This window comes from Caretta caretta, chromosome 1, assembly GCF_965140235.1.
Source record: "Caretta caretta isolate rCarCar2 chromosome 1, rCarCar1.hap1, whole genome shotgun sequence".
Classification (NCBI taxonomy): Eukaryota; Metazoa; Chordata; order Testudines; family Cheloniidae; genus Caretta; species Caretta caretta.
Window position 1 is genome coordinate 255,247,260 of NC_134206.1, and position 25,647 is coordinate 255,272,906.

The 25,647-nt window shown below is 41.4% G+C and overlaps 1 protein-coding gene across 1 annotated transcript in view; it reads left to right on the forward strand.

Annotated features, from left to right (window-relative positions):
• RIC8B (RIC8 guanine nucleotide exchange factor B) overlaps positions 1-25,647 on the forward strand; it is a 58,707-nt gene that overhangs the window by 13,590 nt on the left and 19,470 nt on the right. Inside the window, exons 3-5 of the mRNA XM_048832245.2 lie at positions 7,542-8,150; positions 13,660-13,754; positions 24,469-24,622. Coding sequence (XP_048688202.1) covers positions 7,542-8,150; positions 13,660-13,754; positions 24,469-24,622 — 858 coding nt within the window. The remainder of the gene's footprint in view (positions 1-7,541; positions 8,151-13,659; positions 13,755-24,468; positions 24,623-25,647) is intronic.

Here is a 25,647-nt window from a genome sequence, read left to right on the forward strand (position 1 = left end):
TACAGTATCCTAGCGGTTGCAGAACCTAGGCCTGCTGTCTCTTACTGAAACGTGTTTTTTTTTTTCTTGTGTGGGGTAGTGAACTGAATTGGGCTGGAATTGTAGAACCATTCTGTTGAGTATTTCAGTAAAACAAATGACCAGCCTGATATCCTAATGTTGTTGTTAACTTGTAATGGGCCTGGAACCCCCTCAGGAGGTAGCAATCTTAAGGGTTTTTTTGGTCAACAGTGACATTTTTTTAAAATTGGGAAAATGGCAGCATTTTTGTGGCTAGAGCTGTGGTCTCCTAACATGTTGTTGTCATATTTCTCAGTGACTTTTCACAACCAGAAGTAGTTTGTAAGCTTAACAATACTTTTGCTGAAACAGAGGAAGTAAATTCATCCAAGGTAGGAAGGAAAACTGTTTATATAAACACAAAAAAAAATTGAGCTTAAATAGTCAAGGAGCATAAGCCAAATGCAAAAAGAGCTCCAATAAGTTATTTTTTTGTGGTCCCAAAACTTCAGCAGGGGAGTAATTTCTGCTTTTCTCTTAATTCCTTTACGATCAGCTATTCAAACTTTGGTAGCATTGTTTCTCTAACCATGGATTTCTCTCTTCCTCTGCTTTACTTTTTTGTGAATTATCAGCTGACTTTTGTATGTGATGGGTTAGTAGCACTTAATTTTTTCCACATGATTATCACATTTGTAAAAAAAACAAAACCAAAAATAAAGCCACTTCTTTAAACCATAACCCCTGTGCTTCTTTAACTCTTGCTGTCATGCACTCCATGGTAGAAATGACCCTGTCTCTCTGCATTTTAATTCTAGATTTTTTTTTCTTTCTTGCTTCCCCATCTCTAGGCTCCCTATCTCCCCCTACTTTATGTTAGAACTGTTGCCCGCCCAGCTTCCTCCAGACAGTGGTACCTCCCCTTCCTGTCTCCTTTGTGTGCCAGCCCCACATGGCCTGTCAGGTCCCCAGATCACTGAAGAGTCTTGCCCTCTCTGCTGTCTTGGGGGGCAGGGGTGGGTCGCTGCAAGCATGGTGGAGCAGAATCCTCATGTCAGTGTGTTTTGGGGCTTTAAATGTGCCCCTAGCACCTGCCAATTACATGTTACCACAATCCCCTTTAACCACACACTCACATGAATCTACTAACTTCACCAACAGCTCAGCAGTTCTATATTCTGTTCAGCGTTTTCCATTTCAGAACCAACTGGAGTTTTAGTTTAACTCAGAATGTAGTTAATTCTCAGAAGCTCTCAGAAATCTAGAATGCTGTATCTCTATATATCTGTGGTTGTCATCTAGGGGTATGCAAAGGTCTTCCAGGGGTACATTAACTCATCTATATATTTGCCTGGTTTTACAACAGGCTACATAAAAAGTTCTAGCAAAGTCAGTACAAACTAAAATTTCATACAAACAATGACTTGTTTATACTGCTCTATATACTATACACTGAAATGTAAGTACAATATTTATATTCCAATTGATTCTCATTTTTACCATACAATTATAAAATAAAAAGTGAGCAATTTTTCAGTAATAGTGGCTGTGACACTTTTGTATTTTTGTTAGCAAGTAGTCTTTAAGTGAGGTGAAACTTGGGATACACGTGAGAGATCAGACTCCTGCAAAGGGGTACAGTAGTCTGGAAAGATTGAGAGCCACTGCTGAATATATACACTATGATTGACGTACATATATGGAAGCTGGCACCATTGAGAAAACATGCAAGAAAATACAAACAAAAATAGGTGTATATGAAGAACTCATGCTGACTGAATTAGCTGCTGTCACAACGTTTAAGACATAATGCTCTGTGTAAGTGGATTTACAGAAATAAAATGAAACCATTGTTAAACATTTTAAAAATAAGAAGTTGGGGCCTCTGTATTCTGCGACTCTGCAGCCACAGAATTTGCTGTGAACGCTAGCCACTGTTACAGAATTGTGCTCCAGAATCTAAGCTTTCATGTATTATTTTTGACGGAACTATGAAAATAACTTGCACTGAAAGGAAACCAATGCAATACTGACATCTTGAGAATACACTGAGCTTAAAATAGTACATGTAAAGAGTATACACTTTCTCACTCAGACCAATAGATGCTTCGCTCCAAAACCTAATGCCATAAAATGCTGGTCATTTTAGCAGAAATAGCCAGCTATTCAACTTATCCAGCAATCCCAAACAACCTTATTTAGTGTTAAAATCCCTAGCTGTCTCCTAGTTGATTGCCAGAAACTCCAAACTTCTTTCTTTGACAAATTCTATAATCCGTTATGCGTGGTCAATGCAAAACTGTGGGGCATATATAGAATGAGGTCTACTATACTTATTTCACTGTTTCTTTATTTTTAATTCACTAGCCTGTCTCCCACCACACCCCCTTTAAAAAATATTTTTTATGGGACCCAGTTTTGCATCTGTTTTATGTGTGGTGTTCCTAATGACTTCATTGACATTCTGCCCTCTGAGCAGCTGCTAAAGTAGGTTGTATTAAATAAATTAAAAACTTGCCCATCTCATGAACCCCCTACTGAGAGCTTAATTAAAATCAACTGAGAATTTAAAACTATGAAAAACCTTGGTTAGAAGACACAATGAACTACAGAGACTTAAGTCAGTCTAGGAGAAGGCAGAATGACTTGATGCCAGTTACCGTTTATTCAAGTGACTGGGAACATCATGTGCTCTGGCACATAATCCCTGAGGCCAAAGATGCGGGTGCTGCCAGCGCTCTCAACTATAAAGCTCATGAAACTTCATAGCAAACCTGTGATGTGACTGATTTCCTCACCATCGCTGCTCTCCCCCTCCCCTTTCCAAAAAACAACTTGGACCATGATTTAACTGTTTGAGGCCTTTTTAAAATGGACATTTTCTAAAAAACCAAAACCATATAACTGTGTAAATTGTTAATCTTTTTTTAAAAGCAGGTGGATGTTCCATCACCCTCCCAAGTCAAATCCTCTGCCTCCACAATGCTGCATTAAAATCATGAATCTTTAAGATTGAGCCAATATCAGTTTAGCTTTAAAGCAGAAGACCTGATCCTTGAAGTTACTGGTAATCTAGATTAAAAATTCAACAAAGGTATATGGCTAGGCTTGAGTTTGGGAATTTTCCACACACCTACCAGGATCCTAAACTGCATTCCTTAGGCCTGCTGAACTGCCATTGGAATTTAGGGTGCGCAAAAGAATGCGGGATCGGGCCCAACTGCATTGCTTATAAGAGGCAAGATAAGTGAAGATGGTTTAAAAACACATTACTTTGGGGTAACATTCAATTACTACTTTTTGCTGGATTTTCCTTCATTTTTGACAGTGTCTGCTCTGGTACAGGGAAATAGGATCAGCAAGCAGTTCAGAGTGAGGTAGTTGCAGAGGCAAATTATTTTCTTTAATCTCGCGTCAAAGTAGAATAATATATAGATGTGTATTTGAAAAGGGTGCCTCTATGATGCTTTAGGTCCCTTGGTTGTAACTCAAAAATGCAAGTACATTGTATATAAGAGAACCTAGCAAATTTTGGAAGCAGATACTTATTTTTAGCAAAACTCTTGCTGTTCACCCTTAAATTCCAGTTAGTTCCTGTAACAGTGAACCATCCATAGTCACGCTGTTATACTCAATAAGCTAGTGGTGTTCAGCTACTGGTTTGTATATGGCAGTAATGGAAAATATATTTTTCAAGTTCATGATATTATCCAAATGGAAAGTGATTCTCTAGGGGGAACAGCAAAAAAGCCCCTTCCTCATGTCGCTCATTACGTTTTTTTGTTCTCAGCATGTTTGTACACTAGCTACAAGAAACCAAACTGAGCTTGCATAGATCAGAAAATGCCAGTAGTGGGGGGTAATTTGGAGAGGGAACACATTGAATGGGTCAGCAACATGGCTGGGAGATGTGCTAAAACAGGGCTAGTGGAGCCTAGCTGATGTGTGGAGAATGGGCTAGCTGGCTTGGTATTCAAATTGTGGGACATAATATGTACAACTGTCTAAATGACTACTAAGAACATATATTTTTCCTGATTGAAAAACTGGGAAATTCAGTGGCAAACTGTTAATGCAGAGATAAGGTTGCTAGTAGTCTTTCCTTGCAGAACATTGAGTTGAGCAAAGCTCAAATTTCTGAAAGCCAGGAAATGCACAGTTAAGGTTGCCCATGCAACCTTAACTCTACCATCTTTCAGCAATGCCCCCAATATGTCCTGCCAGTCCCACAGTTGTTGAAATTGCTGTTCACCTCTTTTTACAACCTATTTATTCTCATCCATGGGATTCTATCTACCACTATTAAAGAACAAAAAGGGGGAAAAAATTGCCCACACTTGGTTATCTCAGAGACCACCTCTCCTACAATGCTGTTTCACGGTGGCAGTTTGGATCAGTTAGCAGTTTTTCTGCCACTGTGAATTACAGTACTCTGTCAGCAGAGACAGAGCTTTCTTGACTGAATCACTCTAGCAGAAAAAGGGTCAATTTATTCTGTTCCTGCTATTAGCAGGTTTGTGTTTGTAGTCCCCAGTGCTGCCCACTCTCTCTTGCCTGGATTATTTATCAAAATCTAGTAGGTTCAGTAACTGCTGCTTCTGATTTATAAGCAAAGATAATTATACAGAAAACTTTTTAATTGAATTAAAATATTTGTGAAAAGTCAGTTGAGCTGTAGAGGTTGATTTGACCATTTCTCCTGAACTATGATCGTTTTTGGTTTGTTTGTTTTTTATTTTTAAAAAAAAAAAAACTTTAAGGGTGAGATCTTCAAAGTCTTCAGCATTGGCCAACTTTTCCCACTGAAGTCAAAGAGCGTTTTATCACTAACTTCAGTGAAAGCAGTTAGGCCAGTGTTGAATGCTTCTGAAAAGCCCACTCTTAAGCTTCCTTTTTTTTTTCTTTTTTTTTTTCTTTTATGTGTCTTGTTGATTTCCAGATAACTCATAGCCATGGTTTAACAATACTAAGTATTTCAGAGAGACTGAAATTCTGTGTTTTAGTGACTGTCTCTTTTGGCATACATGATATAAATATAACCCCATCTGTGTTTATCAAAAATGATTTCCAGATAAATTTTTAGAGGCGAAGAATGCAGCAGACTGGTAGGTCTTTAAACCAAAACATCACCAGTGTACTAAGTAGCTGTGTGTGACAGTCAATAACTAACTTGTCTCACGTTTTGCTTATATCATATGCTTTCCTGTTTGACAACGTGATGTATCACACAGCATTGTACCACAGTTTGACCTGCCTAGTTTAGTTGAATAATATGTTGTTTTAACATGACTCTTCATTTTCTTAATCATTACTGTAACAAAACTCCCTCGATCGCGTCCAGTGAAACTTTCCTCTCTAGCTCTCAGTCTGGGTGGTGAGCATTTGTTTTAGTGCTGAAAAATCCAATTCCTGCAACATTTCCTTAAGTAGGAAACTGTTTCAATATATTTAGTATTAATTAAAAAACTGAGAAGTGTGTGTACATGGCGCATATTTCTGATCATAAACTGATTCATACCGCACCAGTGGATGTCACTAAGAACTACCCAGATTAGTGACTACACTGTTTCACTAGTAACTAACGTACGTCAAGGGACAAGAAGCAGAGGAAGATTTAAAGGGCAAAAACCAAAGGATCTGGGTGGTATAGGGTGCAGTAAAGCTTTTATTGCCTCTTATTTGCGAAGACTTTCATAACTAGACTCGTGACTCTGCCATCCATAAGTAATATTGTCTTCCTGAATTTGTAGCAATAAAAAATGTATGGAGCCCTGTTCGGTCATGCACTCTCTTCTACTGTGTCTTTCCTCTCTTGGTTGATTTGTCTGAGTTTGTTTTAGGTTTTTAGAAAATAATCAGACTAGTGTGTTTAGAATCTTTCTGTAATTGAAATGTTGTTTTTCTGACCTTCTGATTCTTAAATCACTTATATTTTTCTAAGCAGCAATGCAAATTAACAACTGCTTGTAACATAAGTATAGCATTCTGTCTTTTGATCACTGGACAATCTTTGAGTCTCTTGATCAGCTTGGCCTGGCACTATATTTTGCAGGTAGTATTGTAACTCTCCTAGCTATGACTGCGTATTAGTTACCTTAATTTACTAAAAGTCTACATTCCACTCTGTCTCATCTTGCTAGTTTTAATATGCCCTCTTTTGTCTGTCAGCATATAGACTATTAAATACCAGTTTGAGTTTGCCTCAACTTTGAATCTGACTGGGTCATTAAATCTCAAATAAGAGAGGTGTATGCACATGAAGAACCGTTTAGCTTCAAGCTTAGTAGGAGAGGTATGTACTATATTCCAAATATTTAAGACGACTAGAACAGGATTGTCAAGGTTCCTTCCCCACTCTGAACTCTAGGGTATAGATGTGGGGACCTGCATGAAAACCTCCTAAACTTGCTTTTACCAGCTTAAGGTTAAAACTTCCCCAAGGTACAAACTATGTTACCTTTTGCCCTTGGACTTTCGCTGCCACCACCAAACGTCTAACCGGGTTTATTATTGGGAAAGAGCCATCTGGAAACGTCTTCCCCCCCAAAATCCTCACCAAAACCTTGCACCCCCCTTCCTGGGGATGGTTTGATAAAAATCCTCACCAATTTGCATAGGTGACAACAGACCCAAACCCTTGGATCTTAAGAACAATGAAAAGAAGCATTCAGTTTCTTACAAGAAGAATTTTAATAGAAGAAAAAGTACCATTTCTGATTTTACAGAGGGCATTCTTTTTAAATACCTTACAGGGTAATTAGATTCAAAACATAGAGAATCCCTCTAGGCAAAACCTTAAGTTACAAAAAGACACACAGACAGGAATATCCATTCTATTCAGCACAGCTTATTTTCTCAGCCATTTAAAGAAATCATCATCTAACGCATCTCTAGCTAGATTACTTACTAAGTTCTAAGACTCCATTCCTGTTCTGTCCCTGGCAAAAGCATCACACAGACAGACCCAGACCCTTTGTTTCTCCCCCCTCCAGCTTTGAAAGTATCTTGTCTCCTCATTGGTCATTTTGGTCAGGTACCAGCGAGGTTATCCTAGCTTCTTAACCCTTTACAGGTGAAAGGGCTTTTCCTCTGGATTTTAAAGGTGTTTACCCTTCCCTTCCCTTTATATTTATGACATGGATGATTTCTTTTTTAAACTAAAAATGTAATGGTCTATTATAAGGACCTCTCTGTTTCCATAAAAGTAACCAAAGTCTTGCTGTGACCCAATAGGATTAATGTATAGAACCCAGGTGAAACTGGCAGCATGCTTATGACTAGGAGATGTGCTGTCATCTCTATCTTTATCCATTTATTTTGGTTGTGTGTGTAAGAAAACCTTTAAAGATATTCTCTGAATATTTCTGTAGCAGTTCATATTTTGAAAAGCTAATGACGACCTAGATAAAATATGTCCAAAAACAAGTTCCTTGAAGAAAGTGGCTGAAGTTTTTATGATTTGATGGATGACAGTAGTAAAAGATTTTGCATTCAAATTCACAATGATTAAAATTTTGGGGGTTTTTTGTATGTGTCCACAGAAACTGTGTGAAGGAATCTTAAAGATCCTCGAAAAAGACACAAAAACTTCATGTCAAGTTGCTTGTCTTGAAGCCCTTCGGATTCTCTCCAGAGATAAGAAGGTTTTAGTGCCTGTGACAACAAAGGAAAACATGCAGATCCTGATGAGGCTGGCAAAGCTGGACATGACAGAAGATTCTTTGGAGGATGTGTCCAATTTCCCTGTTATAGTGGAAGCTTTAAAATGCCTCTGTAACATAGTTTTTAATAGTGCCATTGCACAGAAGCTCAGTTTGGAACTGAACCTTGCAGCTATGCTTTGCAATCTACTGAAAAAATGCAAGGACCAACAGTTTGTTGATGACATTAAATGTTTTGATTTGCGCCTTCTCTTCCTCCTGTCACTTCTGCACACAGAGATTCGGTCACAGTTGCATCATGAGCTACAAGGGTTGCAGGTTTTGACTCAAGCCTTGGAAAGTTCATTTAGCATAAGATGGACAGACAAATACAAAGCTGCTGAAGAGCATGATGGATCTCCTTTATCGCTACAAGAAACAGATTGTGCCATTGAGGCACTCAAAGCTCTCTTTAATGTGACGCTTGACAGTTGGAATGTCCACAGTGAGGTAAGGTCTGAGTTTAAATTCTTTGATTGGGCTTATTTTGTCTGCAAGAACCATAGCCACCTCATACTTAAATTGGAGAAGCAATTGCCCAGTCATCAGAGCAGGGCATTCCCTTGTTTAGGACAGTACTTAAAAGCTAAACACATGCTTAAGTGCCCTTCTGAACTAGGGCCTCAAAAAGGTGGTGAATCCTTAATGTTAGGAAAAAACTTTGAGGTCCTCAGAGGAAAGTAACTACACAGTGAGGGTTGGATGGATGGTGTAATACAAATTTTTATTTTTTTTAAGGTTTTTATATATAAACTCAAATATGCAGTTGAATGTCTAATGAGAATGAGGCTGGATGAGAGCTTAAGGTTTCCAAAGGGAAATAAGCACTAGTTAAGCACATTAAAATATATGTTGGTTAGGATAACTTTTTTCTTTAAATGTGTGTTGTTCAGATGACCATCTCTCTGGATTATAGCCAGCAATTAAGGCTGTGGAACAATGACTTGATTGTTTTTATGTGGACACAATTACAAACAGATCAGCTTTTTTTAAGAACAAGTAATTGTTTGAGGGAAAGAGGTGTGCTTTTTTCCTTAAGATGTTAAATGATGAGACGCAATACATGCACCTTGTTGGTATAATTTTTAAATAGGATTTACCTTTTCTCTTGCTGAATGTCAAACCAGTTGCCTCGAGAGAACCTATGGCACCTGGAATATGACACATCGGCCTTCCTGTCCTCCACTCTTTTTTGTTGTTTACCCCACTTGTCACATCTTAAAATTATATTGTAAGCTCTTTCAAGTCAAGCACTGTAAATATGATTACAACTGGTAAGTCTAAAGAGAAGGTATTTACACTATAGTAATTTTGCCATATAGTTAAACCTCAAAACAAATGTCTTAATTATCAAGCAGAGATTCTTTTGTGTAAGGTCAGTGTGTTAGACTAATCTGCAGAGAGGTTAACAATCCTAAGAACATGAGAGCCCGGATATGAATTACTCACCCAGGAATGTGGGACTTGAAAAGAGTTTTGAAATTAACAATTCAGTTAAAAATTTTCCAAAATTATGGGGCCCTGAAGAAAAATGTAACTCCCAAAATAGAAAAAAGTTTAGGTCTGAATGTCACAGTAGATAGCATAGTCTTCAGACTCTTGGATAATCCACAAGAAAGCGAGGGACTTTTCTTGCTCTTGCTTTTGACTTACAACCTCAATAATTAAAAAGAAAGTCTCTCTTGACAGGAAGAGATGCCTTACCTTTGTCTAGACAAACAGTAGCATTAAATGTGTGTGCTCAGGGGTGGAAAATATGACCTCCTAAGTGTAAGTGTGTGTATAATATGCATGCATGTATATGCACTTAGGAGGTCATATTTTATTTATATATAAATGCATGCTGTATAAATGTATGCATTTGGAAAGAAGTTGGGTGAAAATAAATGACTTTATTTCCCTCAGACAGAATTACCTGGTCATAAAATCAAAGATGTTAAACTGTAGACTCAAGCCACGTTATGTGTTTACTTCATGGGTAGCAACTCCTTCTTCTGAAACCTAAGTCTTGATGCTGATAAGTTCTACTTCTCCATCTCTGAGGGTTTCCAGTAGCACTAGATGAAGGTTTTATCTCCTGACGAAGGGACTACAGAAATTATGTAACATCCTTTTGAATATAAAGCAACTACCTCTCATGGACATGGGCACCTTGCTTAAAAATATCTAAATCAGATGACACCTCACATTAAGCCTGTATAAGACCTGATCATACTGGAACTGGTTGACTTGCAGGGAACTGCAGCTGTCACAAAAGGGGGATGTCTATTATAATTTTGATCACCAGATCTTTCAGTATATTTTCAAGACAGGATAGACCACATACTCCTGGGTCTTGCCTATCTGTTAAAATATAGAGCAGAATTCACTGAAGCTATCACTTGCCCTGGTAAGATGAATTTGTAGCTTCAAGCATTTTTCTCCATGCGACGTTTGTTTGGTTTTCAAAATAGTGACTGTGCAGCAAGTTGGGCTTCCTGTGTTTTTTGAAAGGGGAGTAGTTCATCACTGTCTTCTTCCTTGAGAACATAAAGATTGAAGCTGAATATGGTATCTCTTAGCAGTCACAGTGCACTAATGTCTGCACCTGTATCTTTTTAGGTAGGTAGTCTGTAATTAGGGACGTATCGCATGAAAAGTAGTCTTACCTCTGATCTAGGCCACTGAAGTAAGCTCTTAGAAACTGTGTTTGGTTGCTTGAATTTTTCCAACATGAGCCCATTTGATATTGCAACAGACTTCCCAAAGTCCTGTGGACTATCAAGTGAAACCATGGTGCGGCTGAACTATAGGGAAGGATCAACAGTTAGCTATTTGGCCAACTCTTGCTTATTTTGTCTTCATTTTCTGACACCTGAAAGGAAGGGTATGATTACAGATACTGTGGAGTTGTTAAGAAGGTTGAGAAGGCATCTTTCCCAATGCTTTCTCGCACTGAAACCTCAAAAACGATGGAGTTTTGTGCGTGTGGGAACTGGCAGTCTCAGCAGTGGCATTTCCTACTGATTCAGTTGGGGGAATATCTTTAGAAAAGTGGAGGTTTCATCTCAGAACTTTGCCCCTGGACAAGCCAAACAAGCCAGTCTGAACTGAAGAAACAGCTTATGCTGAGGGAGCATAATGAAGAAGGGAAAAGGGAAGTACTGTTGCATTGGGTCACTCTATTTTCTATCACATGAGTATTGGATCTCTTCTAGGCTTAGAAATTTTATTTTGTATTTCAAGATAGAGCTTTTATAGTAACTTATTTGCTAAAGGTTTCCAAAGCCAAACAGCACTTCAGTAAAAGCTATTCTCTCTAGTTCTAAACTTTAACATTCCCCAAAGGATCCTTGTTGGGCAAAGTGTTCTTTAACATCCTTTTTAATGATCTAGGAAAAGAGGTAAACAGTACACTAATTAAGTGTGCTGGCGATGCAGAATTAGGAGACGTTGCAAACATCCGGGAGGATGGAAAAATTATAAAGGGATCTAAAGAGTTTATTCCTATGAGCTCAAAATGAGATTCAACCTCAACCTGTATCTGAAACACCAGAATTCAATGGCAGGAAATAATTTCAAAGTAGCAATGCCAGAATAGAGTTGATCTTGAGTATCAAATTGGAGGACGAGGTGGTGATGGTTTAACGTTTATATTACAGTAGCACCCCAGGGCCCAATCAGAATTGGATCCCATTGTGTTAGGTTCTACAAACACTTGAGATCTTCATTGCCAAGAGAAACTAACAGTCAAAAAGAAAATAAATAGGGAAGGGGACAGGGATAACCCATACAACTCAATGATTGTGGTGGTTATTGGCACACTTTAATTATGTATTTTTTTGCTCCTGTTTAGGGCTTTTTGGGGAGGGATGAGTGGGCGAGGTCATTTTAAAAAAAAAGGGCAAAGATAGGGTGAGTGGGAATGGGAAGAGTAGACAAGTTAAATAAGGGAGAAGAGAAGGACTGAAGGGGCAAAGAAGAGAGTAAGAAGGAATATGGAGGACAGCGGATTGAGATGTGTTTTAAAAAGACTGAGGAATAGGGGAGAGAGGAGTTTGGCTGTTTGTCCCAATCAGACTGAGGAATGTATGTAGTCTAAACTTTCAAAAGCAGTCAGTGACATCATTGATGCCCAGGAGCCATGAAGGAATGTTGCTGCCACTGTCCCTGATTACTGCAAGGGACAAATCTCTGGCACCAATGGCTGGCTCCTCTTCTGGGAATTTTGGCGCTGCCAGCTTTCAGGGGAAATAGATCTAGTGCCCCCAGGATGAGATTGCCCTCTTCTCCTCCTCCCTCCCCCCCCCCCCCCAAAAAAAAACCCAAAACAAAACACCAACCTGCAGTGAGATACAGGAGTGCAAAAAATGGCAGAGACATTCTGGGTAGCTTAAAGAGAAGTGACACCTCACAGAATGAGGAGGGCTAAGGGTAATGTAACACATACCAAAATTTGGTATGTGTAAATGGCAGGGAAAGGGAGAAGATAGTTGTGGAGTTGAAATTGAGCAAAGGATAACTTAGTCTGAATATCAAGATAAATTTCCTAATTATGAAATGTTAGACTGGAAGGGCTAGATGCACAAAAGGACTTGCATGCTTAACTGACACTTTAGGCACCTAAATCCCAGAATCAGGCCCCAGTGGGATTTACAAAAACCCCACTCCGCTGCTGCCAAACCATGTAGGCACCTAAACTTCCTCTGCTCCTAAATTTTTACTGTAAATGTTCCCTATGCCTATATTTTGGCATCTGAGCATGCTCAGTGCAGCCCCACGCTGGGCATCCAGACACCTAAGCCCCAGTGCAATTTGGGCCCTACATGCATTCCTATATCTAACTTGCCTGTGGGGCCTGATTTACTATGCGTGTTTAGAGCTCACCTCTCAGATTGCCCCCTCTAGATGAGTTTACACAAAACAGCTGGAGGAGGAGGACCTTTGTCATAACTTTTAGCCCAGTGGTCTAAATGTAGGAGACCCTGGGCTCAAGTTCACCCTCCACCTGAGGAGGAAAAAGGATTTGAACAGGGATCTGCCACTTCTCAGGTGAGTGCCCTAACCACTGGGCAGTGGGATAGTCTGATGTGGGGTCCCTCATTCTCTCTCTCCTGCTGAAACTGTTCCACTGTATATAAATAATTAGTCATTGGATCCTGGACCTCCCACTGTCCAGGTGAGTACTCGAACCACCATGCTACAAAGTCATTCTAGAGTTTGTTCTCTTTCCGGCCCAATGATGCTTTCATTGTTTATCCACAATACAACAGCTTCAACACCAGAGACTGAGGGAGCCCCACCTCAGAATATCTCCCCTTCAGGTGAAGGGGGGAGTTGAGTCACCAGTCTCCCACATCCCCGGTGAGTACCCTAACCATTGTACTAAAAGTTATGAGGAAGATTCTCCTGCTCCCCCAACTTTCTGGCAAAAATGGCATACGTTTCCTATGCCAGGAGGAGAGAGACTTTTTTGTAACTGCCAGCCCCGCAAAGGGAGGCACCTCCCTGCATCCTGGACTTAGAGCCAAGTTCCTTAAGAGGGGCAGGGGCTTAGGACAAATCCCTTACCTTGGTCTCTCCCATTGGCTAACTTAAGTGGAAAGCCTCCCCATGTAGTAGCTTGTGTGATTCCCATTCTGAGGCTTCTGTCTGTCCCCATTCATTGTATAGGGAGGCTAGGTGCCTAACTCAGGCTTCGTGAATCCCAATGATCTATTTTCTTTTTTTTAAAGGTGCATAAAGTTTGTGAATCTAGCCCAAACAATCTCCCAGAGGAAATAATGGATTTAGAGTAACTTAAAACTAGACTGCACCAAGCATTCAAATGAACTCTGAAAGAGCAGTCCTTTATTGGTAGGAAATAGATTATATGATCTAATGGGTGTTTTCCGTCTTTAATTTTTATTATTCTAGTGACCTGAAACCCTCATTTGCAATCGTCAAAATGAAAATATCTTCATAATTTATATTTATATAGAATGAATCTCATCAATTTCGTTATATGGCTGCCATCCTTCGCCACTGCTTATTAACCGTGGGCCCTACTGAAGACAAAACTGAAGAATTGCACAGGTTGGTAGAATTAACAGAACCAATATATTTTTGAAGGATAACTTCTTTAGTTAGAGCATTAAATATTTCTCTTTAGATTTTAGCAGATCAATATAATGTCTAAAAATAATATCCACTGTCCAAAAAAATAGATTAAAAAGTAATCCCTGAACTGCATAACCCTTAAGACTGAGAGAATATACTGAAATGTAAAATGTACTTGTGCAAATATTGAGGATAAAATTGTTTACAGGAATTCTAGCTGCAGCACTTCTTGAAGTTATCTTTAACTGTAATTGTCTCAGCCCTGATCTACACTAGGACTTTAGGTCGAATTTAGCAGCGTTAAATCAATGTAAACCTGCACACGTCCACACGATGAAGCCCTTTATTTCTACTTAAAGGGCTCTTAAAATAGATTTCCTTACTCCACCCCGACAAGTGGATTAGCGCTTAAATTGGCCTTGCCGGGTCGAATTTGGGGTACTGTGGACACAATTTGACGGTATTGGCCTCCGGGAGCTATCCCAGAGTGCTCCATTGTGACCGCTCTGGACAGCACTCTCAACTCGGATGCACTGGCCAGGTAGACAGGAAAAGGCCCAAGAACTTTAGAATCTCATTTCCTGTTTGGCCAGCGTGGCAAGCTGCAGGTGACCATGCAGAGCTCATCAGCAGAGGTGACCATGATGGAGTCCCAGAATCGCAAAAGAGCTCCAGCATGGACTGAACGGGAGGTACGGGATCTGATCGCTGTTTGGGGAGAGGAATCCGTGCTATCAAAACTCCGTTCCAGTTTTCGAAATGCCAAAACCTTTGTCAAAATCTCCCAGGGCATGAAGGACAGAGGCCATAACAGGGACCCGAAGCAGTGCCGCATGAAACTGAAGGAACTGAGGCAAGCCTACCAGAAAACCAGAGAGGCGAACGGCCGCTCCGGGTCAGAGCCCCAAACATACCACTTCTATGATGAGCTGCATGCCATTTTAGGGGGTTCAGCCACCACTACCCCAGCCATGTTGTTTAACTCCTTCAGTGGAGATGGAGGCAACACAGAAGCAGGTTTTGGGGACGAGGAGGAGGTTGTAGATAACTCACAGCAAGCAAGTGGAGAAACCAGTTTTCCCAACAGCCAGGAACTGTTTCTCATCCTGGACCTGGAGCCAGTACCCCCCAAACCCACCCAAGGCTGCCTCCTGGACCCGGAAGGCGGAGAAGGGACCTCCGGTGAGTGTACCTTTTTAAAATACTATACATGGTTTAAAAGCAAGCGTGTGAAAGGATTAATTTGCTCTGGCATTTACGGCTCTCCTGGATGTACTCCCAAAGCCTTTGCAAAAGGTTTCTGGGGAGGGCAGCCTTATTGCGTCCTCCATGGTAGGACACTTTACCACTCCAGGCCAGTAACACGTACTCGGGAATCATTGTACAACAAAGCATTGCAGTGTATGTTTGATGGCATTCAAACAACATCCGTTCTTTATCTCTGTTATCCTCAGGAGAGTGAGATATCATTCATGGTCACCTGGTTGAAATAGGGTGCTTTTCTTCAGGGGACACTCAGAGGTGCCCGTTCCTGCTGGGCTGTTTGCCTGTGGCTGAACAGAAGTGTGCCCGCTGTTAGCCACGGGGAGGGGGGAGGGTTGAGGGGGTAGCCACATGGTGGGGGAAGGCAAAATGCGACCTTGTAATGAAAGCACATGTGCTATGTATGTAATGTGAACAGCAAGGTTTGCCCTGAAAGAGTGTAGCCACTGTTTTATAAAATGTGTCTTTTTAAATGCCGCTGTCCCTTTTTTTCTCCACCAGCTGCATGTGTTTCAATGATCACAGGATCTTCTCCTTCCCAGAAGCTAGTGAAGCTTAGAAAGAAAAAAAACGCACTCGCGATGAAATGTTCTCCAAGCTCATGCTGTCCTCCCACACTGACAGAGCACAGATGAATGCGTGGAGGCAAATAATGTCAGAGTGCAGGAAAGCACAAAATGACCCGGGAGGAGAAGTGGCAGGCTGAAGAGAGTAAGTGGCGGGCTGAAGACAGGGCTGAAGCTCAAATGTGGTGGCAGCATGATGAAAGGAGGCAGGATTCAATGCTGAGGCTGCTGGAGGATCAAACCAGTATGCTCCAGTGTATGGTTGAGCTGCAGCAAAGGCAGCTGGAGCACAGACTGCCACTACAGCCCCTGTGTAACCAGCCGCCCTCCTCCCCAAGTTCCATAACCTCCACACCCAGATGCCCAAGAACGCGATGGGGGGGCCACCGGCCAACCAGCCACTCCGCCACAGAGGATTGCCCAAAAAAAAGAAGGCTGGCATTCAATAAATTTTAAAGTTGTAAACTTTTAAAGTGCTGTGTGGCATTTTCCTTCCCTCCTCCACCACCCCTCCTGGGCTACCTTGGTAGTCATCCCCCTGTTTGTGTGATGAATGAATAAAGAATGCATGAATGTGAAGCAACAATGACTTTATTGCCTCTGCAAGCGGTGATTGAAGGGAGGAGGGGCAGGTGGTTAGCTTACAGGGAAGTAGAGTGAACCAAGGGGCGGGGGGTTTCATCAAGGAGAAACAAAGAGAACTTTCACACCGTAGCCTGGCCAGTCATGAAACTGATTTTCAAAGCTTCTCTGATGCGTACCCTGCCCTCCTGTGCTCTTCTAACTGCCCTGGTGTTTGGCTGCGCATAACCAGCAGCCAGGTGATTTGCCTCAACCTCCTGCCCCGCCATAAACGTCTTCCCCTTACTCTCACAGATATTGTGGAGCACACACCAAGCAGTAATAACAGTGGGAATATTGGTTTCGCTGAAGTCTAAGCGAGTCAGTAAACTGCGCCAGCGTGCCTTTAAACGTCCAAATGCACATTCTACCACCATTCTGCCCTTGCTCAGCCTGTAGTTGAACAGCTCCTGACTACTGTCCAGGCTGCCTGTGTACGGCTTCATGAGCCATGGCATTAAGGGGTAGGCTGGGTACCCAAGGATAACTATAGGCATTTCAACATCCCCAACAGTTATTTTCTGGTCTGGGAATAAAGTCCCTTCCTGCAGCTTTTGAAACAGACCAGAGTTCCTGAAGATGCGAGCGTCCTGTACCTTTCCCGGCCATCCCACGTTGATGTTGGTGAAACGTCCCTTGTGATCCACCAGAGCTTGCAGCACTATCGAAAAGTACCCCTTGCGGTTTATGTACTCGGCGGCTTGGTGCTCCAGTGCCAAGATAGGGATAGGGGTTCCATCTATGGCCCCACCACAGTTAGGGAATCCCATTGCAGCAAAGCCATCCACTATGACCTGCACATTTCCCAGCGTCACTACCCTTGATATCAGCAGATCTTTGATTGCGTGGGCTACTTGGATCACAGCAGTCCCCACAGTAGATTTGCCCACTCCAAATTGATTCCCAACTGACCGGTAGCTGTCTGGCGTTGCAAGCTTCCACAGGGCTATCGCCACTCGCTTCTCAACTGTGAGGGCTGCTCTCATCTTGGTATTCATGAGCTTCAGGGCAGGGGAAAGCAAGTCACAAAGTTCAATGAAAGTGCCCTTACGCATGCAAAAGTTTTCGCAGCCACTGGGAATCGTCCCAGACCCGCAACACTATGCGGTCCCACCAGTCTGTGCTTGAACGCCGATTCTGGGCTCGGGAAACCACAGCATGAACCTGCCCCATTAGCACCATGATGCATGCATTGGCAGGGCCCATGCTTTCAGAGAAATCTGTGTCCATGTCCTGATCACTCACGTGACCGTGCTGACGTCACCTCCTCGCCCGGTATCGCTCTGCCAGGTTCTGGTGCTGCATATACTGCTGGATAATGCGTGTGGTGTTCAATGTGCTCCTAATTGCCAAAGTGAGCTGAGCGGCCTCCATGCTTGCCTTGGTATGGCGTCAACACAGAAAAAAGGTGCGGAACGATTGTCTGCCGTTGCTCTGACGGAGGGAGGGGTGACTGATGACATGGCTTACAGGGAATTAAAATCAGCAAAGGGGGTGGCTTTACATCAAGGAGTATTTCAGGCAGAACTTCACAGAGGGCTCCAATAAGAAATGGTGCACCTAAGTAATTGTTCTTATTGGAACAAGCAGGTTGGTCTCGCCTCTGATTGATACATGGCTAGATTTACCTCGCTGCACCTTCTCTGTGATTAACTGCAGTGTGACTGAGAGGAAGGAGTCCCCTAGATGGGGGAGAAGGGGGAAAGCAAATGAGTACAAAACAAAGCTGGGCTATTTCTTGTTTTGATCAACTCCATCTATCTTTTACATCTTTGGCTGGCAGCAGATGGTGCAGAAGGACTGCAAGCCATCCACATCTCATGGCTGCTCGGCAGAAGATGGTACAATAGGACTGCTAGCAATCCGTATTGCCTGCCTGCTCACCATAAGATGGTTCAATAGGACTGACTGCAGGACTAAAGAGAATGACCTGGTCAAGTCACTTCTAATGTAGTCCCTGCACCCATGTCTGCCCAGGCGCTCCTGGCTGATGTGGCCAGGAGCACCTCGGACATGATGATGACAGCTACCACTCCTATTGTACCGTCTGCTGCCACAAGGCAATGAGTTGCTGCTGCTGTGTAGCAATGCAGTACCACGTCTGCCAGCACCCAGGAGACATATGGTGACAGTTACCTGAGTGGACTCCATGCTTGCCGTGGTATGGCGTCTGCACAGGTAACTCAAGAAAAAAGGCGTGAAACGATTGTCTGCTGCTGCTTTCACGGACGGAGGGAGGGAACGGGAGACTGATGATATGTACCCAGAACCACCCGCGACAATGTTTGAGCCCCATCAGGCATTGGGATCTCAACCCAGAATTCCAATGGGCAGTGGAGACTGCGGGAACTGTGGGATAGCTACCCACAGTGCAACACTCCGGAAGTCGACGCTTGCCTCGGTACTGTGGAAGCACTCCGCCGAGTTAATGCACTTAGAACATTTTCTGTGGGGACACACACACTCAAATATATAAAACCGATTTCTAAAAAACTGACTTCTATAAATTCGACCTAACTTTGTAGTGTAGACATACCCCAATAAATATCAGTAGAGAAAGAAGTTAGAAATATTTCTACAACTTTGATGCACTAGTCTGGAACTGTTCTGTTGGTGTTTTATGTCACCATTAGCCCAGCATTTCTACACTGGTATACTAGCGGGGCAAGTGCCATATACGTGTATAAATTCTAATTTGTCAAAAGGTGAATCAGTTGCAATAAATTCATGCTCTTGGATCTGTGCTCCTGCATTTGACTGGGTTTGGAATAGTTAAAATTCTAAATTGCCTTCCCACTGTCCTACCTATTTATGTATAAATGTCATTAAGCTGCCTTAGTTATCAGGTCATCTTCCTGTGCTATTTGGGGAATCTGCAGCTTCCTCGAATGTTGCTTTTGATCCCGTAAGGAATTTGTTCTATAAAGTTTTTCTTTTCTTTCACCAAATTCTCTTGAACTGTTTGACTGCAGGGTAAGCACACAAAAAATTCAAATTAATTTTGATAAGGGTCCCACTCTTGTGCATTTAGAATCGCTAGAATTTTATTTGGGATATTTATTTTTTATTTTTGTCTTCTTCAAAGTAACAGACATCCAAAGACGCACATGAGCCTAGTAGATACAAACACTGTCCCCAAGTTGTCTAATGACAGACACTAGTGTTGCCTATTTCAACTTGGAAAGGCCATATTTCTAGCTGCAAAACCTTCTGAGGACGTTGCTTTGAGCCAACAGTTCTCAGAAGAATGCTATAGGTTTCACCCCCTTACCACTATCTGTAAATTTGACTGAAAGTTATCAAAAGCTACAGTGCCAGTGGGGTTACTTGCTGGGAATCTAGATCTTGCATCAGAGCTGCGCTCAATTGGTTTAGATTAGTCTGGGACTATTTAAGGCACATCTGCAATCGGTGCCTAAGCACCATGTAATTAAAGATAGTGCTGGGTGTGCCCTAAAGGGCAGTATATTCTCTCTCTCCCTTGTTTTTGTTTTTTGCTCTCATCCTCCCCTGAAGTGTGTGGGGGTGGGAGAGGAGGGGATTAGTGGATTGTTGGGAGATACTACTACTGGAGGAAGGCATTATTAAAGAGATGGGTCTTTGCATTTAGACCAGTACATTGTTAGGGGCAGGTTCTGTCTAATCTCTTCTGGTAAGTTATTCCACAGTTCTACTTCATACACCCAAGAGTCTAGGGCCATGCGTATCTATGTGTATCACCCCCGTAAAGTATAGCCATCTTGGACTGTTGCGGTCTTGCTTTCTTGTAAATGGATAACTAACATGTAATGTGCTTTGGTCCCAGCCTGCTAAGTGTTTGATAGACAGGGCCGGTGCAACCACTAGGCGAACTAGGCGGTTGCCTAGGGCGCCAAGTGGTTGGGGGCAGCCAAAAGCGTGCTCCGGGGAGGCGGTGGAGCGGAGGTGAGCTGGGGCAGGGGGGTGCGGGGAGGGCCGCCTGCAGCAAGTAACGGGGCGGGGGAGGCAGCACCATGCTGCCCCAGCTCACCTCTGCTCCACCTCCTCCCCTGAGCATGCTGCCCCGCTCTGCTTCTCTCCCTCCCAGGCTTGCGGCACCAAACAGCTGATTGGCACCGCAAGCCTGGGAGGCGGGAGAACTGGAGTGGCAGCGGTGTGCTCAGGGAGGAGGCGGAGCAGAGGTGAGCTGGGGTGGGGAGTTGCTGCACGGCTCCCCGGACCAAGGGGAGGGAGGGAGTTGCCGCACAGCTCCCCAGGCCGAAGGCACGAAACATCCTTGTACCGGCCCTGTTGGTAGATCCAAACTGACTTGAAACTGAATCTGAAATAGACAAGCAGCCATGGAGTGAGCACTGTATTGGAGAGATTGTCACATCTGCCTTTGTCAGTTAGCAGACATGCTATTGGTGGAACTGGCACATGGCTTAGTGGTCTATACTCCCCTCTGAGTGCACCACAACATGTCAGGAGCTCCTCCAACTTCAGACTAGGCTCCCCATATCATCTGACAGCCCAAGCATGTGGCTGAAGTAGCTTATCCCCGTCTCTCTGGACTAACAGCCGCCTTCTGTTGCCAGTTAACGTAGCTAGTCCTGTAGCTTAAGTAATAAAAAGTTGTACTGAAGTACTGACTGTTCAAATCCCGCTGATATTGCGTGATGAGGGGAGGAGGTGATATTTGTCTGGTGGGGCACCACCCCCTAGGAAACTGCATACAAAAAACCTGTTAAAAGAACATTTATTTAAGTTGCAAAGTCAGGCACTAGAAAGTCCGGACTTAAGACTGCCTGCAGAACATCAGTTCTGTCCCCTTGTGCATATGCATTATGATACAGTCTTTAATTATGTGATTTCATGCTTCCTTCCCCCCCCACCCCCCGGACCTCCATCTCATCCAGTGCACAGACTGGACACACAAGGGGGCAAAGTTAAGACTTCATAAGCAACCATGAATGTGGCATTTCCTCACTCAAATGTTTGTGTAATAAAGCAATTTTGGAACGGGGTGGCTTTAGCCCAGGGGGATTCCCCTCATAAACCTCTGGGAGCTTGAATACCCCATTAGTCCGCTATGGGTGTAGTCGTAATTAAACACAAATGTTACTTTCCAGATCAGAGTTTTCAATTATTATTATTATGTATTATTAATAATTATTTATTAATAATATATTTTATTTATTCCTCTTTAACTTCTGATAGCACTGCTGAGCCAGTTTAGGTATAAAAAAGTATGAGCTGGTTTATTTTCAGGTTTATGTTTCAGCAACAGGACTCTGAACTACAGTAGACTCTAATTGTAGAATCTTTATTGCTGGAAATGAGGCACAAACCAGAGAGAAGAGAGCTTGATTTTTAGAATCCAGATTTCAGATGGAGTCTGCAGGCCTGGCAGTTACAAAAAAGTTTCTATTTGAAAATTGAGTACATTTTGTATGGCATCTTTGAGGCACAAACATATTTTTATAGTCCCTCTTCAGGGTATAAACAACACTTTCAGCTGAGTGTCCCACTTTTCAACAGTGGTTATTTTTAAAAGGATGAGTAAATCCCACATGTGGATGCTTAGATCAGTATCTACTGTTGGCATGTAAGTTTGAGTGTTACACCTATAAATGTTGATTTTTAGTGTCCAAATGCAGGACTTGGACAGCCTGTTAAGGAGCCCTTGTATGAACATTTGAGCTCAAAATAAACTTATTTTATACTAACATCAAATGAAATACCAAACCTGAAATATGGTTTGGTTTGCTCCCTCATCATAAGCACTAACCACAACTTGATTTTTTTTAACCAATAAGTGAAAGTTTTTCTATAGAAAATACCTTAACTAACTTAGTACCTGTATTGTTTTGTTGCTGTTAATACAATTCTGTAATATCATTGCTTCTCACTTTAATATGAGAAGCTTAAAGCACCACATATTAGAGCGAGTGCCATTTTAGCCCAATAACAAGGTTTTAATCAAGGCATTCAGCCATGCTCAATAGTCCTTTGCTTTTGAATTTGCATATCAGGAGGGGGCTGGGAGTCTGAGTGGGTGGATGTCATGTCCCAGTGATTAATGATCTCTAGGAAGCTAGAAAGGGGAGAGTAATATACGCAGTATTTCTACCCCCTGGAGTAGGAATGCAAACGCTATTGTGCAGATCTGTGCATAGTCACTGACTTCCTGGTAGCTGGAGAATTTCATACACTCCTCTACCACAAATAAAACTGTCAGTGAAGTGACAAAGATCAGAAAGCTGGGCTTCATTTATTGAAAAGAATAGCTCAGGCACAGTGATCCAGAAAATTAATTTTGTAGGTGTTTGGGAACTCAGTTGTTTAATAGGAAACCAGTAAAAAGGGGACTTTCTATGAAAAGGCTGAAGCCACCAAATATTTGTTGAATTGAGTTCTGTTTTGTTTCTTGCTGTATGAGTGGCTGGAAACTGGATACTTTTAGATTGCTTAAAAGAGAGAGCTGCTTTGAAGGAAAGTAAAATAATAGAAAGACTATCAAAATTTAGAGAGGGAGCTAATATTGTGGGGGAAAACGGTCATTTTTTTGCAACAAAAATACAATTTCTAATACAAATTCACAACAATATTATCTGCTTATTTGAAAGTTTTAGACAATAGACTTTTCACTAGAACCACAATATCAAGTAGCAAGATACTATGGAGATGGGGGGCAATAGTAATACCTAGCTAGATTTGTGTTTGTTTTTAACTTCAGTAGAGGCTTCTGAAAGCTTTGAGGACTCTGAGGCCAAGATTATTCACTACTTTTCAAGCACTGATATTTATGATTAGCAGGACTATAAGGGTACAACTACACAGCAAAAAAAACATCCTTGCATGGGCTGAGACTCAGTGTCCTACAGACTCGGGCTTGCGCTACAGCACAAAAAATATCCATGTAGACATTCCTACTCAGGCTCTGAAACTCCCCCTCTTCCCTCGGCTTCAGAGCCTGGGCGAGAACATCTGTACTACTATCTTTAGCGCCGTAGTGCAAGCCCCTTGAGCTCAAGTCTGTAGACCCAGACTCTGATACTCACTGCCATGGTTGTTTTTTGGCAGTGTAGTCTTCAGAGTCTGTGTTCTACAATATTTCTTAACTCTTTTCTAGATTTATCTGTTGTTAACTTTGCTAAACGCTGGTTAGTCGTCAGTAAATATGGAGAGGGTGCTTCTCTTTCAGCACCTACTATATAGCAATGTATTGGGGAAGTTTATAAATACAATCTAACTTTTATTGTTCTGTCAAAAGAGCAGAATAAGGCTCTCTGATTGAAAAGGTAAATAAACCAGACCATAAAGCAGAAATTCATGAAGTAAAACTCTGACGTGGTTTCCCATAACAAAAGGACCCTGTGGTATAGTTTCTTGAATTAAATAAATATTAGTCTGCATTAACTGACTTAAGTATGGTTTTAAAAATCAAGACACAGTCCAGTTCACTTGTATTGAATAGTACCTTCTGCCACAAGTAGTCTGCTTGAAGTCACTGGGGCTATTTATGAAGTAAGTTACTACTCAGCATGAGTAAGGGTATTGCAGTCTGACCCTCGCTGTTTTGGGGATTCTAAAACTATCACTTTTTAAAATCCAGCACTTGAGGAAATGAACTCCAGTTGGCTTTTTTTTTAAAAAAAAGCCTTAAATATCTCCCATACGTGAGAAGTCAAGTAAAGGTGCTGATATATGAACAGCATTTAAGACTTCCTCCCCTGCCTCTTCAAGGAGGATGAAATAACTGTTTTTAAAATATTCCGATAGTCATTATTGTAACTTTAAGTATTGTAAAGCTAAAACTTGTAAATTTCAAGGAAAAAGACATTTTATGTGACCTCCGGAAAACCAATGTGTGGGTTCCCCCTACTGGGTGCAGCATCAATAATGTAATAAACACAGTTCTTCTAGCTATGCATATACAGTACCTGCTGACATCAGGGGTGCTGAAGCAGCCAGAAGTAACGAAAAGCAGCTATATTTGCCTCTCCTCCTTTAGAAACACAACATGGGTAATCTTGTAAGAAATTAGAAAGAATAGAGAATTAAGAACTAATGTTAAGTATCTTAAATAAACTGTAGGTGTTTATGCATAGTTAGTATTCTGCTTTACATTTTCAGTTCCTTACACTGTCTATTTTTAAGCACATAAACAGTGTTGGTAATGGCATATACTTTTCAGTCAGTGTTAAAATTACTTATATGATTTGGGTACAGCATGTAATATGTTATCAAAGCACTAACTAGATAAAAATCTCTTTCAGTAATGCAATCAACCTTTTAAGCAATATTCCAGTTTCTTGTTTGGATGTTCTCATTAATCCATCAACCCAAGAAGAAACAGTTTTGAAATATAATGGTATGAATATGGATGCCATTCAAGTGTTGCTGGATTTCATGGAGAAAAGAATAGACAAGGTATGTGTGACACTGAAGGACTTCACAAAAGGAATGCCTCTTAGTAAGAGTAGAAACAAACTTGAATCAGAACTCCAGATCTCTACTCCAGAACTTTAAAACGTTAAGGGGTGAGAATGATGTGAAATTCAGTAATTTTGCAGGTCAGACTCATTCTGGAATTTGAAAGTTCATGTGATCATAATTATATTAATGTAGAATTCTTCATAAATTTATGAAAAATGTCAAGAGGCATGCGATGTAATAAAGAAAAACCCATTTCTCTCATTACATCAATATTAAAATAACAAGGAAAAGCAAAGCTAAGAAGAGAATTTTCCACTCAATCAAATAGAATTTATTTACCGATGATAAAACCATACTGATTTCCAACCCAGTTTCTAATGTGATGTTGATTCTGGATCCCTTGAATACAATAAAGTTTAAAACATGGTTGTGGTTATAAAAAGTGACAACTGTGTGTGGGCAGTAGATGGGAACATTTTGCCTCTTGTGGCTGAGATGTCGTCTTTTACTGACAACTTTTTATTTCTGTTAGCATTGCAGAGAATACCATCTATGTATAGAAAAGCAAGGTCAGCAAAACTTGATCAGGGCCGAGTTCAGCAGATAATTTAAATGTATACTTAAAATTTTCATCCAGTGCCCACTGGGTTTTGGATTAAGCCTAAATGCTTTACTGGACAAAATGTGTTGAAGTAATGTGAATCCAAAATCCAAAACACAAGGAGAATTGAAGGCTGAAACGTCACCATTAAATTGTGCACTGCACATAATGTTCAAAATACAAAGCAGTTGTAAATATTTTTATGACCTCCAAGGGAACTAAACTAGGTTGTCTTAAAAGCTAATTTTAGTCTGAAAATTTGCAGTTTATGTAACAGTCCCTTTGGAATTACTGAATGAATTCCGAAATTATGAATTTCGGGGAGGATTTTGGTAGTGTGTTTACATAATCATTTTTTTCAAATTGTGTATAGTAATGTATTTTCATGATGAGATATTCTGTGCAAAGATTTAATTTA